This window comes from Gavia stellata, chromosome 15 (genome assembly GCF_030936135.1).
Source record: "Gavia stellata isolate bGavSte3 chromosome 15, bGavSte3.hap2, whole genome shotgun sequence".
In the NCBI taxonomy this organism is placed as follows: domain Eukaryota; kingdom Metazoa; phylum Chordata; class Aves; order Gaviiformes; family Gaviidae; genus Gavia; species Gavia stellata.
In genome coordinates, this window is record NC_082608.1 from 12,939,159 (window position 1) to 12,955,174 (window position 16,016).

General features: G+C 41.4%; 1 protein-coding gene across 1 annotated transcript in view; it reads right to left on the reverse strand.

The window, feature by feature from the left end:
- Positions 1-12,779: 12,779 nt before the first annotated feature.
- Positions 12,780-16,016, reverse strand: part of WTIP (WT1 interacting protein) — an 83,442-nt gene continuing 80,205 nt past the window's right edge. Inside the window, exon 8 of the mRNA XM_059824733.1 lies at positions 12,780-14,677. Within this exon, the coding sequence (XP_059680716.1) occupies positions 14,525-14,677 (153 nt within the window). The 3' untranslated portion in view covers positions 12,780-14,524. The remainder of the gene's footprint in view (positions 14,678-16,016) is intronic.

The window sequence follows — 16,016 nt, forward strand, 5'->3', positions numbered from 1 at the left end:
ATGATAACTGGGGCTGTAGTTTGCTGAATATGTTGGGCCACCACCTGGTGCTGGTGCTACCCCCTTGTCTTCTGCTGGCACAAGCACTTATGCGGTGAACAGGACCCAGGTAATTGATCTGGGTGAACGCAAACCTTTTTTTCTTTCTTTCTTTTCTTTTTTTTCTTTCTTTGCTGGATCAGTTTTAACCCAGTTTGGTTCCCTGATCTGCTCCACTGCACAGTTGCAGAATTGCCTGTGCCACCACACGGGAGGAGGTGGTGTGAATGTAGGAGCAAGTGACTTGGAAGGAACATGCTACACTTTTATTTTATAGCCGTGATTAGATATGAGGACAGGCTGTCTCGGTCCTGTGATGGCAAGGAATTGCTGAGAAATGAGAAGGATTTCACTGAAGCAAATCTTGGTAGTTCCCTGTTAGGAAGAAAAGAGAGCAACGTGTTTGGAGAGGCAGAGCTGGGAGGGCTGGCAGTGGGGTGGGCAGCTCGGGTACCCTTAAAAATAAGCAGATCTAATTGCTACTCAGCTTAGCCCAGCAGCAAGGAAGAGAGCTGCTACAGATAACAACCACTGGAGAATCCACAGTCAGTAGCCATGTCTTTTGTGGGATGTCTTTCTTTTTTCTTTATCAGGATAAAAGCGTATTTCCTGTGTGCACAGTTCATCGGCCGTTTTGTTCTCAGACTTGCTGCTGCCCATAACTGGAAGTGCGCGGTCTTGACTTTTGCAGAGACTTGGCTTTTGTTCCTCGTTGCCGGACACTTAGTTTCAAATACACTTATGGGACTGCAGACAACAGTCACAGAAGTAGGGAAGTGATTTTTTTTTTTTTTCCCAGCACTAGATGGCTGTATGGAGTTCTGCAGCATCCTGTACACAAGTATTTAAAAAATTGGGGAATGGGCCATTCTCAAATGGAAAAGCTTCTGCCTCTTCACATCTCTTCTTCAGTATGATTTTTTTTTTTTTTTAGATGTTAGAAAATCAAAGAATAAAGGCATTTTGTTTTTATAAGTTTGTCACTGGCTGCAGACACTTTTGTCGTTGTGGAGCCCAGGTGGGTATGGAGTCCACCACAGAAGTGACTCTGGTGGCTGGACTGTGATTGCTGCAGTTGGCTGGTGTTGCTGCTGCTGCTTTTGTCTTAGAGACTTGGATTTGAGCATTAAAGGGAGAGTCTATGTGTGTAATATCTGGTCCTTATCTTTCCACATGCTCATGCTTCTTGGATGCCACTTGGTACTCCACATGGGACATAAGGACGGTTAGGCGGAGGGTGGCCACATCACCAGGGAACACGGGGTGGTTGGTAGGTCCCTGACTTCTGGTGATCCTCCAGTTCCCTCGTGGGTGCAGAGCTGCGCTAAGCTTTGCCGAATGACTTGCAGATGGACCAAGCTTGAAGAGGATGAAATTGTCCTAAGACCTGGCTGTGCCTCCCTCCTGGGCCGAGTAGCTTTGCCAAGGCCAATGAACCGCCTCGGGAGCCATGCTTGGCTGTTGTTTTTTTCATGAAGCCCAGCCCTTAGAAGCAATTTGTCTCCAGATGAAAGGCAGGCAGTTGTTTTCCTTCCCCCTTGCAGTACTGTCTTCTCTCCTTGCTCTTCTCTCAGCCATGATCTAGTCCCTGTGCATTTCCCTGCCCAGGACCCTCCTCTCATTAGCAAAGAACAAAACCATGAACTAGGTTTCATCTTAAAAGGGGATATAAAATCCTAGTGTAGTGGCTTGTGCAATCCTACATGTATAAAGCCTGATGCAGCGGGAGTTTGGCGATACTCAGTGGTGCCTCTGGTTATTTCTCTGCAGTTAATAGCAGTGAAAGAACCCTTCCCAACCAGGATCCTTTATGTGTTTGGGCTTCACCTTCTGAATATTTTATAGTGGTTGGAGCTACTGTAATTTTGCTCTTTTCCAGAGCTCTCTGGAGTGTAGTTCATGCAACTCCGCACTGAAAAACATGATGACACGGAACATTTATTTTGTGTTCTCATGGCAGCGCATCCATTATGATGATAGGCCTAGCTGAGGATTAAAGATCTTGGGGTTCTCAAAGCTGCTCGAAATGCAAAAGGTGAGGCATGTAATGAATTAGCAGATCTGCTAAAATGAAAATGTTTGTTAAACCATAAAGTGTAGGGGCTCAATAATACATTAGGTCTCCATTGTGCTGGGTACTGTATGCAGATAGCAAAAGGTTGGTTTAGGCCCCCAGATGTTTTCTTCAACTCTGCTTAAATTTTTAAATTATGTCGCTTTGCAGCCTTGTTTCATGCTTGTTTTCTCTGAATGCTCTTGAATGAAGAACTCCAGGACATAAGAATAATGTACAGGAGCATTTACCCCCAGGTTTTTGCACACTTGATCAGATGGGAAAAGGAGACGCTGCAGTGACTCATCTGACCTTGTAGGCTCAAGGCTAAGAGTGCCAACAGTGGTCTCTTGCTGAGGTCCCCATCACAAGAATGCCAAGTATTTCAGAAGCTTTCATCAACGATTCTAGATAGTGGTCAGCAATTTTCTGAGCAGTGTTATCTATAAAGGACAGGGAAAGCAAAAGTCTAATTGGGTAAATTATTGTGAACTGCTTATGAAATCTCTTTAATTTATTAGCAATGTAAACCCACTGGAGGAATGGGACTGCTAAGGATGGCTGTGATAGATTTTTTTTTTTTTAAATAAGGACAGCTTTCAGAGCTAGACATAGAAATATTCCTTTAGCAGAACTGCCATTACAGTAGGCCGAGAAAATTTTGGCAATACTGAAAGATTTGTTGGTGTTTACTTTTAAACTCGTAGTTGTAGAGTTGCAAGAATATTGTCCTTGTAATTAAAAAATAGCTTTTTGCCCTCAGAAACTTACTGCCCAAATTTAAGATGGGATAGGTGGGTACAGGCGGTAGCCATAGTGTGTTACCAGCTCTAATTGGCAAAATTCATTTAGATATCACAGCAGATGAGGGTATTAGGGAGGGATTTAAAGGAGGATAATGACGTAAATAACTTTGCAGTTCCTTCTAAATGCCATCCTTTATAATCGGGAAGGGCCTTATAGGAGAAAGTATGTGAAAATAAGCAGGCAATAGCAGAGGGCATCCTGGTAGCTGATAGCGTGGTTTGAGCTGTATCATAAATGCTTGCAAGTGACTGCAGTGTGATGTGAGCTTCTAGCACTGGCCAGGAATATATCAAATGGTACTGACAGCAGGAGGGGAGTGGGGAGAGAACATAAATGCTGGCTTGTACAATCCAAGCCACTCATATACATCTAAATTACTGTCTTGGAATATGTTTAATGGCAAAGTAGTTGGGCAAGAGTTTGGGTTGGTTTCAGTTTGGGTTTTGGTTTTTTTTTTGGGGGGGGGGGGGGGGGGGGGGAAGGTCAGTTTGTTGCAGTGTCTAATTTTATATTGAAAGCAAACTTTCTTGCTTCCCTTCTGAAGGAAGCAGTGAGCATGATGGGTCTCTGGGGAGGCAGCGGCACTGGCCGGAAGCGGCCTGCCAGGGCTGCTCTGGGATTTGTTTTCTTTTGATTATGGGAAAAATAACCCGAGATATTTCTGTGCATGCAGAGCATTCTTAATGACTGAAAAATCTGTTGTCAAGTAGGGACAAGGGGGAAGTGCCATCTTGAAAGATGACACAAATGTGTTTGGATTAGGTTTGAAAACCCAAACAAACTTATTTTTAGTGACTTCCAGAAGCTTCTACTACCAGGAAAAAAAAGTTGAGATAGCTGCACAGCTAAACCTGGACTTGTTGCGGTGGAACTTAGTGGAGTTCACTGCAATTCACAGCAGCAGGCGTGAGAGCAGGGTCTCCTCCACCGCCGCCCAGATGATAATTACTCATCTCCTCCAGGCAAGAAAGGCAGCAGAGGTGGTGTCAGGCCTCTTGGGGCTGCACAACGTGGGGGGTTTGATGAGGCTTTGTGCCAGCCCCCTGGCTCTGAACAGCGTTTTGGAAGAGGAGGAGAGGGACCGGTGGTGCAGCTCTTGCCTTCCTAATGCTTGCTTGGTAGCTGGTTCTGCTGTGCGCTCCGGGAGGCACTGGGGAGGACGGAGTATGCTCCTCAGGGGTGTCTGGTTAGAAATAACTTTGATATTTCCACTGGAAAAGGTCCTCTGGTGACATTCCCATGTTCTTCAAAGTCTGTGCACTTGGCACTGCACGGAAGGTCGAGCAGTGGCCATCTGCTCCTCAAACCGAGCCACTGGCCAGGTCACCTCTGGCTCTCCCACCTTTCGGCCTTCTTTATTTGAGGTCAGCATGCTGCAACCTTTTTTTCATCTGAGACCCAAACACGACAAAACCCAGGAGGGTGCCTCTCCCTGTGCTTTGTGGCAGCAGGCTGCGTGGCGGTGTCTAGAAACAGTCATGCAAAGCAGCACAGGAGTTTGACCCCATCTTTTGCCACAGCTGGGCCCGGGCCCCACCATGGCCGCAGCGGGCAGAGCTCTTGGGTCCCGTTTCTGCCACCTCTGCTGCCTGCCCTTGAGCACGTATCTGCAACTCGGACAGGGAGAATTTCCTCACTGGCAAAATAGGATAGTTAGTAAACGTCAGCTGGAGAGGGAGTAAGGAATAATGTGCACTGCCAGGTAGCTTGAGGAGATGTGCTTATGTACGTGCAAGTGTTGCTATTGCCTGCCTCCAAAGAATAATATTGGGATACATTTAAAATACTTTGTAACCCTTTGACAGGGACTCTCATGTGGCTTGATTCCCTCTAAATTGTGATCTTTGCACAAAGCAGCCCTTCTGCCCACTTACACTTCTACATGTGGATTTATTATTTATATATATTGTGTATACTATAGACAGTAAGTTCATATATGTGGGTTTGGGGTTTTTTGAGGTGGGAGGTGCTATTAGGACAAACAAAACCTTTGCCACTTCCATGAGCAGATACAAAGGACCGCGTACAGTGATAGTAGCACTGCAGAGATTTTGGATGAAGTGTCAAGAGACTGCTCTTGCACCACAGCAAGAGCCAACAGCTCGCTTTGCTGTTCCTTTGCACACAGGGATGGCAGCTGGCATGTTACAGTCCTGCTCGCCTCTTCACTCCTGTTTAATAAGGAAGCGTTGCTGAGTCTCTGCAGCATCCTCTCTATTGTGCTGCTTTCTTTTCGGCTGTGTATTTACGCATAAGGCTGCAGTTGAAGATCCAGCTCAAAGAAAACAGCAGTCTTTGGTACCTCCTGCTTTGTACTCCCTGACTGTGCATGCTAAGCCTGCAAGTGAATTCCTGCTGCAGGAGAACCTTAGACCTCGGGTGCAAATAATAAAGCCACAAAACTTTTGGGAAAGGTGATATGGAAATTACTGACTGCAGTGCAGTTAAGTGCCTAGCTTCATATTATCTTTTGGCTCATCAGCAAAGGAAAAGAGTTCAGCTTTGAAGATATTATGATGAATGCAAAAAAAAAAAAAAAAATATCAAGTTGAAGTTAAATTGTATCGTGAAATCCAGCATGCTTTATCAAAGCATTGTCTGGCAGCTGCCAGAGCCATTGATTTAGCAGATTTTCTGCTGATGTTGCAGAATAAAATAAGAAACATTTAAAGAAAACTTTGGTTTGTTCCACCTTCCTTCTTTTTTGATCCAGTTTGGAAGATGCAACAGCACATTCTCCAAGGAGTTCTGCTCCATTTCAGAGGCATTCATGGGCTCTTCCATATATATGTTTTTATTAATTTTTTCCCATTCTGATGGGGCTTCTGGAAAATAATTGGCCAATTATAGATTTACTGCCAGTTAATATGTTCTTTTTTAAAACAGCTTTTTCTGGCTTTTAAAAAAATACGGTTTTGATCCAGAGCTTGGAAAATGTGCTGTAAGAGAGCAGCTAGCAGCTGATTGCAAGGAAAGCAAAAAAAAAAAAAGATTACAAACACTGTTTTAAAACAGAGAATGACATAATGTGTATAGCCAACTAAAGGCAGAACTCACTACAGCTGAATGTCTGTCACTTTTACTGTTAAGTGTGGTATATTGGGGCGATAAAAGAACAATGAACCAAATAAACTGTAAGTATAGCTTTTATGGGTTGGGAATGTAGGTAGCAAATGATCTATTCCAAATGCTAAGACATTGCTAGAAGCAACAGGATGTGTTTGAAGTGACCATAACAATTGTTGGACCAAGACTTGCCATTTTGATAAAAAAGATTAATGTGTGACAGAGTGACCACTGGCAAGCAGCATGGGCTGAGGTGCCACAGCCCTGTGCCTGGCAGGGTGCCATCTTCCCTTTCTCCCTTGCTGGGAAATGCCATGATAAGGAACGGAAAAGTGAATGGTGCAGAAAACTTTGATGCTTTTTCTTTCTTTTCTCTTATATAGGAAGGAGGAGTGAGAAAAAGGACCAATTCCCAGGTGAGCTGAGGCACAGCCAGGTGTGGAGAAATGCCACCATCGTCCTTTTGGAAGACAGTCAGCAGTTCCTGCTGCAGGACACCGGCACCCTTTTTTTCCTTACTGCTTTAAAAAATTTCGGGGAGCCATGTCCACTGGTAGAGGTGAGTGCAGTTAAATGTGTGCCTTGCAGGTATTGCAGGTAAGTCTTGCTCTCTCCCCAGCGTTGCACCCTGCCACGCATGCCATTTTCATTTTCTTCCCTACTCTGTCGCTGCATCCACCCTTACACACACAGTGTGTGACCTCTGCAAACTTCAGGTAAAGGCACTGAGGTGAGACCAGAGCCACACAATAGCTGACCTTCACAGAGCAGAATTTATTGGTGCTTTATTTCCCCTCTGGTAAGCTTGTCGCATTTCACTCGTGAAGCTTTCAGCTGCAGGATTTAGGTGGTTAAAGACACAGCTTGATAACAGTAATTTTCTTTCCTATCCTAATGCCCTGTCTCACAGAGGGCATGAGACATTCTCATATAGCATGAACCAGTGCAGTTTCCTTGGTTTTAGCGGTGGAAGACCCCTTTACACCAGTTGGGAACTGTGCATGTCACTGTTTCCTTACTGTGCCTGGAAGCACTGAGGGGTGCCTCTGGCTTTCATTTGCCTCACCAGAGCAGCAAGTAATTAACTGATCAGTTCACTTTAACATTCCTGCAATAGTTTAAATGTGCCAAATTTTTAATGAACAGGGGTTTTTTTGATAGTCCATTTAACCACTTGAATTACTGTAACTAACCAATGCAGTACTTGTTCTTCGAGGCGATGACTTCCCAGACATGTACATACAAATGTGGGGTTTTGTGGATTTTTTTTTTTTTTCCAGCCGTGACACAAACCTGTAAGAATTTGTTCTTAAATGTGTTGCTGGATAAATACTTATTTTACCACTTCTGGCAAAACAGCTCTCTACATGGTTTCTTACTTTTTGTCCAGTTTTCAGTTTGTACTTCTCCTACGCTGTGTGTGTGAGCACAGAGATTTATGCTACCATCTAATATGTAGTGTATTATCTTCTTCTGCTGGGCCAGAAACTGACAGCACAGGGAAAATGCAGGTATGGCAGAAATGCGCTAGTTCTTACTATGTGCTCTTAAACAATATGGCAACTTAATTTTGCTGTCTCAGTGTTAAGTGAAGAGATGGCGAGAACTGCATTGAGCACTAGAATAGGATCTTAAATGAATTTTGAACAGGAAGAAAATGTTTTTGGTCTTCTGGAGTTTTAACAAAAATTGTGGTTAACTCCATAGTTCTTAGACTACGTAGTTCAGCTGCTGCTGAGCCCATTGGTGGTGACTGAGGGATGACTTGCAATTTATTCCAGAAACCAATGCCCTCTGCTTAATGGGTGACACTTTCATGTCCAGCATAGGCATCCAGAGAAGATTGATGTGTCCTGCTCGAGGTCCAGCTCTCGCTATTTCCAGACCTTGCTTAGTAGTTCCTCCTTCAAAGTTTCTTATCTGTAAGTAAGTAAGTGAACCCTAAGCATGAGGTTATAGCACCAACTGGCACCATAGTCTGGCAAATTCAGCTAAATTCAGTGCTTTTTAAGGCTGCATGAAATCACAGACCTGCAAGTTTGGGCAGCAGGCAGGAAGAAGCTTGCAGGTTGCTGCTGCCCTAAACTCCATTCAGAGTAATGAGGTCTGAGTTCTTGGATGGGAGAGTGGCTGTAATTGCAGACTACTGTCCTTCGCTTTTAAATAGATTTCACAAGTAAAGGTGGCTGTTGCTGTGTTCTAATGTTTAATGTAAATAAATCAGTGACTGAAATGATGTTTGAGCAAAAAAAAAAATCACAGATGTTGCCTTTGCAAAAAAACATGCCAGCCCAAAATGCTTGCAAACTGCAGCACTCATGTTTGATCTGAAGTTGTTGTTGCAGGGCCCTGGTTCTTTGCCCTGCTACATTGGCTAGCCTCTGCACCTTTTTCTCCTCGTAGCTGGCGTGATGTTAAAGGCATCAGCAGTCAAGACAGCTGGTGTCCTGGAAAGAAACCTGCAACGCCAAACGTGAACACTGAGCAGCTTTGTTGCTGCTACCTGTCGGACTGGGTCGATTAAGAAAGTGCTGTAATGGTAGGAATGAGACTGCAATTCCAGCTTCCCCAGCAACACACCCAAGGGAATAGGTAAGGCAGGTGGGTGTGTGTGTGCAGGCACGCGTGTGCGCGCATTTACTTTGCTTTGCACTAGATGACCGCCTGAAGTCTTATTCAACCTCACTTATTCTACAAGCCTATGAATTAGGGGAACTAAAAGCTGAGTGACAGGGATGTGAGCTGAAGGCAGCCTCACCAGCCTAGTTCACATACTCCTAATGGTTCCCAGCACTAGCCAAGTGTCTGGCTCAGCCCTGGGATGACTGGGAAAAAAAAAACCTTGTTCTACGCAGTAGCTGCAAGGTGAAGGGTGCAGACCTGGGGATGGCTGGTAAGGTGCAGAGCAGCAAAGCCCTCCCAAATAATCTGCGTGCCAGATTTAGCAACCATGCATCATGCACCAGCTTCCAGTTACGCACTGCCCTGTGGTCCAGATGCCACAGCAGGGAGTCCTACAATGCTGTAGACTCCTGTGGTGTTCCCCTCTGGGAGCTGGGTCCTGACTCACGCCCTTCCTGCAGTGAATTGTATGGTCATTTTCCACTATGTTTCCTGCAAGGAGACCCACAAGGGGCAGTTAATATTTTTAAGTATGTACTCTGTTCTTTTCAACCAGGCTGGTTATGGGTTGGTATAAATTCTTGCTGCATTAAGAATATGTATGTCCTAGATTTTATTGACCACATTTGTGTCACCCACGTGGTGAGGCACAGTTAAAACGCTTTGAATTAGCCAGTCTTTGTGCTTTTTTTTTCTTTTTCTTCAAGGAGGGCATGAATTGCTTGTTTTGAATGAATTTTAAAAAATTATGAGAGTGAGAAAATAGCATGTACGTGAAGGCCCTATAGAAGTGTGGTACATCTGTTTGAAAGCACAGAAGCGCAGACTGTGTCCCTAAAACAATTGTGGCATTTGTAACTCTTTCCATTCTGACTTTGCAAAAGAAAAATTTGCCAAAATAGCCATTGTGTGAAAACCACCAGTAAGTTTAATTTCCAAAAGTGAAGTCATTGGTACTTCACAAAGCCAGGGTGCCAGAGCTGCAGAGCAGGCAGCTTTGGAGGAGAGGGTGGCATCACACAAGTAGCAGCTTGTGAGTATTTGGCTTCTGTGAGACACTAGAGGAAAGAACATCCACATGGATGATAGACTGACCAGCTTAATGGAAACAAACACCACTGAATATGAGGAAACCAGGAAGAAACTGGTTCTTGTACTCTTTCCCCAGGCATCCACTTTTGGCCATAGTTGGAGACAGGAGACCAGTACCGATGAACCTTTTGCCTGACAGACGTAGCTGCTCTTGCAGGACCACTGTGTGTGGAAGGTAGATGTGACCAAGCTCCCATCTGGGCCATGAAGCTGGAGACAAGAAAGTGGCAAAGAGCTTCAGAAAGGTAAAATACATAAAAAAGCATCTTTTTGATCCTACCAGAGCTCTGGCCACGGTTTCTGAATTACTGTGACTTAGCAAGAAAACTGAGAAAACTGCCCAAACCAAGGTCCGAGTGCTTAAAGCTATGCAAGTTCTTAGCCCAGGCAAGTACTTCTCTTCTGGAACACTCCAAAAAATAATGGGAGCCTTGAAAAGGAAGTGTTCTGCAATACTGACTGTCCTACATGTGAACTAGCCAGACTGGTTAAAGCTTAATTAAAAATTGCCAGAGTGGCTAAATTCTTTTCTAAGTACAGCTGCAAAACATTAGCTGTGGGCATATTTTAGACCTTAATTAGTAACACTTGCACTGGAAGACCAAGATCTTTCATGAATGCAGCTGCAATCAATTAATATCAGTTAGGCATTTCTGTAGGCAATACAAGGGTCTCCTGAAAATTGTTTTAGTGCCCACCTAGATTAAAAAAAATAAAATACTTATATGCAACAAACTACAAAATCAAAGATAACTACAAAATGTCTTTATTGAAAAAAGCAGATTATAGCATCTAAGGTTAAATGAAACTTCTGACTTTAATATTAAATAACTTAGGATGATAGCAAGTAGCTTCTTCTTTAGATAAATAAATCTACATTTCCCAATTTTTTTCTTCAACAATCAAGGGAATCAAACACTGAACACAAAACCACAAGTAATTCTAAAGACTAAAAGACAGAAGCACACTGAAAGGTTTTACAAGGATATATATATACAAAAATAGTTAAACTAATGTATATTTTCAGCATGTAAACTAGTTACATGATATACAAACTGGGAATTTATATATTTCCTACAAAATAAAAATCAACGTTGGTCCAAGTTCTTGGAAGAAAACTATATTCTTTTAAAGAAAATGAAAATATTTCTCAAATGAAAACTTAATTTAAGTCAAATTATATACTCTAGTTACTGCATTAGTTACAGGATGAATCACAAACTTTTAAACTTTTCTTGAAACACAAGAAAGCAGCTTTTGTCTCCTTTAGAGCTTTGGTTTACTTAACTACTCTGGAATTTCTGGTCTTAAAGAGCTCCTCTAACCACGTTTTCCTTTTGAAGCTCCGCCTTACAAAATATATACACACACGTGCACACAAGTGAAAGGAAAAGGAAAGAAAGAAACCCAAACAAACCCTCTTTGAAAGTTCAATTATCTGAGTGCATGTTTTTGTTTTGTTTTCAAATTATTATTTTGGTCCTCTCTTTGGAACACGTCCTCCAGTGCATGAGGGACGCTGAATTGCCTACAACAGCTTTGTGCTGTATGGACTTTGTAAGATTCCTTACCAAAATGGAAAGGTGTAGTCCTGATGCAAATGAGAACAAGTCATTGTTTTAACTTTATGGAAATATTCTGAAAGTACAGCAAAGGCTGCTGAAGAACAATCACATCATAAAATGAACTCTAGAAAGTTTACATCTGTGTTGAACTGATTTAACATAAGAATATTCCTTAAGAAAATCATTAAAGGAAGCTTTCTCATTTACATAATTCCCCAGGGAGGAGGTAAAATGTGCAGAAACTGTCACTAGCACTAAAGAGTACAGCACGTCATTGTTTTAGATTTGCTTTTATTTTTCTCTTTGATTGGAAAAAAGAAAACTGGCACAATTCACTCAAGCACCAGTTTTGATACTAAAGGCTTGAAAAGCAAAGCTGTACTTTGTTATACAGTAATGGAATGCACCTGTCTATAGAAAATAATGGAACAACTGCTGCTTTCTGGTTTTAAACAAGTTGCTTATTTTATATTGAAATATTACCTTTCGGTATTTTTACCATGGTGATACTTTACACATTGGAACTGAGTAGAACTACAAGAGACTGACAAATTAACATGTGAAATGAAATTAAATATTATTCTATTCTACAGTATGCTCATTTTCAAAAAAAGAAGAAAAGGTATGGTATGTACACATTAGATAGTGTGCTGTCCCTTGAAAAGTATGTTGGAGTGGAAACTTAAACTTGCAACTGAAGGAGGCAAAGTGCTGAGGAAGGTACTGGCAGAAGACTGGGCTGAACACCAGAGTAAGTCACCTCCATCTCTGGCCACTGGGATTTCGAAGGTTTTGCTTCTATGCTGGTAGAGCAAAGCCTTTTTCCAGTAGAGTGAGTACTGTTATGGGATGACTTGCTCACAGGAACAGACCCAAACCTTCTCTGTATTTTAATGATTGTTTTCTTAATTTGGGTTCCTTAATATATATATATTGTTAAGACAAGCAAGTAAAAATGCCTCAAAGCTAAATGTGGTCCAAAGCAGCTTCCTTAAATGGAAAAAGTATTACATGGCAGCTGATGCTAAAAGTTTATCCTGAAGCTCTACTATCTTCCATGTTTGTAATAACCTTAAAGAATTGACCTAGTCATACAATCCAATTTAAGACCTTTTTTTTTCCCTTTTTTTAGGATTTGCTGTTTGGGTGAGAAGCACGTGTACTTCCACTTCCTTCTGAGGCTGGGCTGGTGACCATGGACACAGAGGTAATGCTTGCAAATGCAGAAAAAGTGTGTGTGCACCCAATGCCCTCTGTCTTTTGCAGGCCAGGCCTCTTAGGTCACACTGTAGAAACAGGGCACTAGTTGCACTGTAATTCCTTCAAAACAAGGCTATCACATTAAATATGTTAATTATAAACTGATATATATTAATTAGAAAATGACTTTTTAAAGGAGCATCTGACTTGCTGAGGAGTTGCCAAGGAGCATTCAGTAGGACAGGTTAATCTAGGCCAATGGAAGTTTGGCAGAAGTTCAGGAAACATACCTTTTGTTCCTTACTAACAAAAAAATAGTTCACAGGAATTTTTCCTCCCCCACCTCCCTGCTTCCCCTATAAGGAAATTCCAGGCTATCAAAAAGTTCTGTTAAGGGAGTTAATTATTCCACTTAGGAATTAGTGTCCATTGGATGCTCTTTGTACTTTTCAAGAGCACTACAAATGGCTTTAAAAAAATCAATGGAGCATAAGAAACTAAACTGCAATGGTGTTGCCAAGTAAGTCAAGTCATTTCATCAGTCTGCATGCTGAATTTAGCATGGGATCATTTCTGAATGGATCAGGCAGATTCTCGATGTGTTGAGAACTGGCATGGAAATGTCCCAATTTACACATGCGGAGAATCTGGTCTGGTATTTCCACTTCCCCTGGAGCAGACAATTTTATTTTATTGTCATTTTGGATACAGTTAAAGACAGCAATGATGGATTTATTTAAAATATAAATTCAGGAAGGCTGGATCAATTCTCATGAGAATGCAAGGAATTTTTTGAACATACAGATGTGTGATTTGCATGTAAATCATCAACACATGGTAGAAAACAAACCATAAAAAAGATTCATCTAACTTCCTATATGGAAGACATATATTTCCCCAGAGCTCTGAGGTTACTGTAAAAGCTTATGCAAAGTATGAAAGTGTGTACATTCTATGTACATCTAATACTTGTTATAAAATACCAATTTTTCAATGGTCTCACTCTCTAAATTATTATTTCTGCTAAACTGTACTTTGTTTTCCAATGAAGACAATCACCGTAAATCAGTTCAAAAGTACATCTAGAAAAGAACACAGAGCTGAAAAGATAATACAAAAACCACTGTCCCCCTCCTTTTTTAATAATGTATCAACATACAATCATAAAGCAGTTGGTAACAAATGAAGTCTTGTATAAAACAAGTAGTATAAAGACAAGTGTACCTTTGCATAGAAAGGGGCTGCTACCCCCTAACAAAAAAACAGGTTTAAAAGATGAATTCTTTAGTAAGTGCCAAATCATCAAGAAGATATGAATGCATTTTGAAACCATGGCTACATTTGTACACAGCAAGCAATTACAGAGGTCTGTAACTTTCTTCAACTGTTAGGACCCTACGTGTGCCAATCTTTTAGATAGATTCCTCTGTAATGTGTTATTTTTTTTGAGATGCTTGCCATATTTCTTTAACAAGCCAAATAGTCTTTGGATGACTGTGGAACCTTGTAGGATGGAAAGCTGGCCTGACTGTTCTTCACAGAATGCCATTACTTAACCCATGCTGAAAACTGTCATTGCTTAAAACACTTGTTTGCTTGCTATTCACTACTTCTGGGAATCTAAGTTTTCAAAAATGTGAGACTGTAATCTATAAGACCAGAATTCAACAGAACTAGCTAAAATGCTAGCATTTATCTTATCATGCTTGCTGCAATATGATAAGGTGCTAACTTTTGGAAAGTAATTCTACACTCCTTACTTGGGCGAAATCTCCACTGAAGGAAAGTGAGTAAGGAATGCAGAACAGCCCTTTGTACCACTGTTTTTTGAAATGCTGCCATTTACAGTTACAGTTTAGTGGTGAAATATTTGTTCAAGTAGATGGTGCCTCAGTGAAAATGTCTAGATAAAAGAATGCATATGTACAAGATCAGAAAAGGACCCCTCACCTCTGATTTAAAAAATAAATAGCTGGTTTAGATGGTTATTACTGGAATCTCAACTTTAAAGGAACAGGAAAGTAATTTTTAAATCTTTCGTCTTCTCTTTCAAACGGCTTATTGGTAATGGAAATGTCTTTCAGAGTTCTGTGACATGCATTGGATAGCTCGGAGGTGGATGTGATGGCAGCTTAATATTAAGGCGCCTGATATGACAGCCGTGGCAGAGCAAGTGGCCCTCTAATGGGTAACAACGATGGCCTTCCTCATCATTGAGCTGCAAGCCACAATCCTAGAAGAAACATATATATCCCAGATTAGTGAGTGATTCAGGCAGGTCATCTCACAACAATGTTGATCCATCCTGCATAACCCTGAGAGCTCCCTCCCATGCTTCCAAAGCCAGCAACCTCAAGAGTTGTTGGTAGGTGGACCCTGACTATCTCATATTAAACAAAATGACATCACTGAAATCAAACAAGAGCATATACAGTAGTACCCAGCATTTTTTTTCCCCATTGTTTCCCATTCTGGCCTCTTCTTCATGTTGATGCAAATCAGACAAAAACAGGCCAGGGACTGACCCTGACACATACAACCTGGAAGAGGTTAGAACAGAGAAGGAGCTAATTCTGCAACAAGGCAGCAAGTAAGAAATGGGGGAGCATAAGTAGAGAATGAGAGGAGTAGGGAAGAGGGGGAGTTGAGACATGGTTTACTTCTGAAGCAGGGCTACACTTTCTCTAATGTGGAATTAAAAAAAATTAAAGACTTCAAGTCCAATGGTCCATCTTTAGTGGAAATATGTTAGTACCTCTGGGACCTGCGCACATAACTACAGGGATGACATGGGTGAACAACAGTGGAGGAACAGAGATAAAACCAACAGTGATCCTGCCTGCTGACTATTATGTACACTGCAATAGAGACAATCCTGATTTTCAGTTGTCATCATTATAATTTTGAGGACATTTGAAAGTCATGGCAGTTTTGTGCTTGGATTTGATGTTTCCAGTATGTTAAATACTAAAAAACTGTTTCTGTGACCAGTCCTGACAAACCAAAGATTCTCAGTATGTATCTGCACACTTACTTAATAGAAAGGCAAAAAAATTGAACAAGTTGGGCATATAGGTCATTTTAGTATTGAAAACTGATGTAAAACTTCTAATTGGCCATAAAGTATGATTTTTCAGCTTTCATAGCTCAAGTTAAAATCCACAAATTTTATAATGCTGAAATAAGAATGGAAAATGGGTTTTAAAGTAAGCTTTAAAACTGGAGTGTTAGTTTAGGGAGGCTTTAATCAAAGTTTCTGCCAAGGTAGTTTTCTGTGTGTTACTATATGTTATATAACAACTTTATAGTCCTTTATGTAACATTTAAAATTCAATTCCTCATTAGAATTTAAGAATTTCAGAGACCCTACAGATGTGCCAAGTGTTCATACCTTTTTCCCTCTCCAAAATGGTAATTCCTTTTCTGCAATGAGAAAGCCTACCTGCTCAGTAGATTTCAGTTTTGGAATGGGGGTCTATTCATCTCTAAACCAGTTTGAACTTCTCAGCAGAAGTTAAGTGGTTGCACAAGAAAGAGATGATACAGAAAAGCAGCAAAGTTTCCAAACTGAC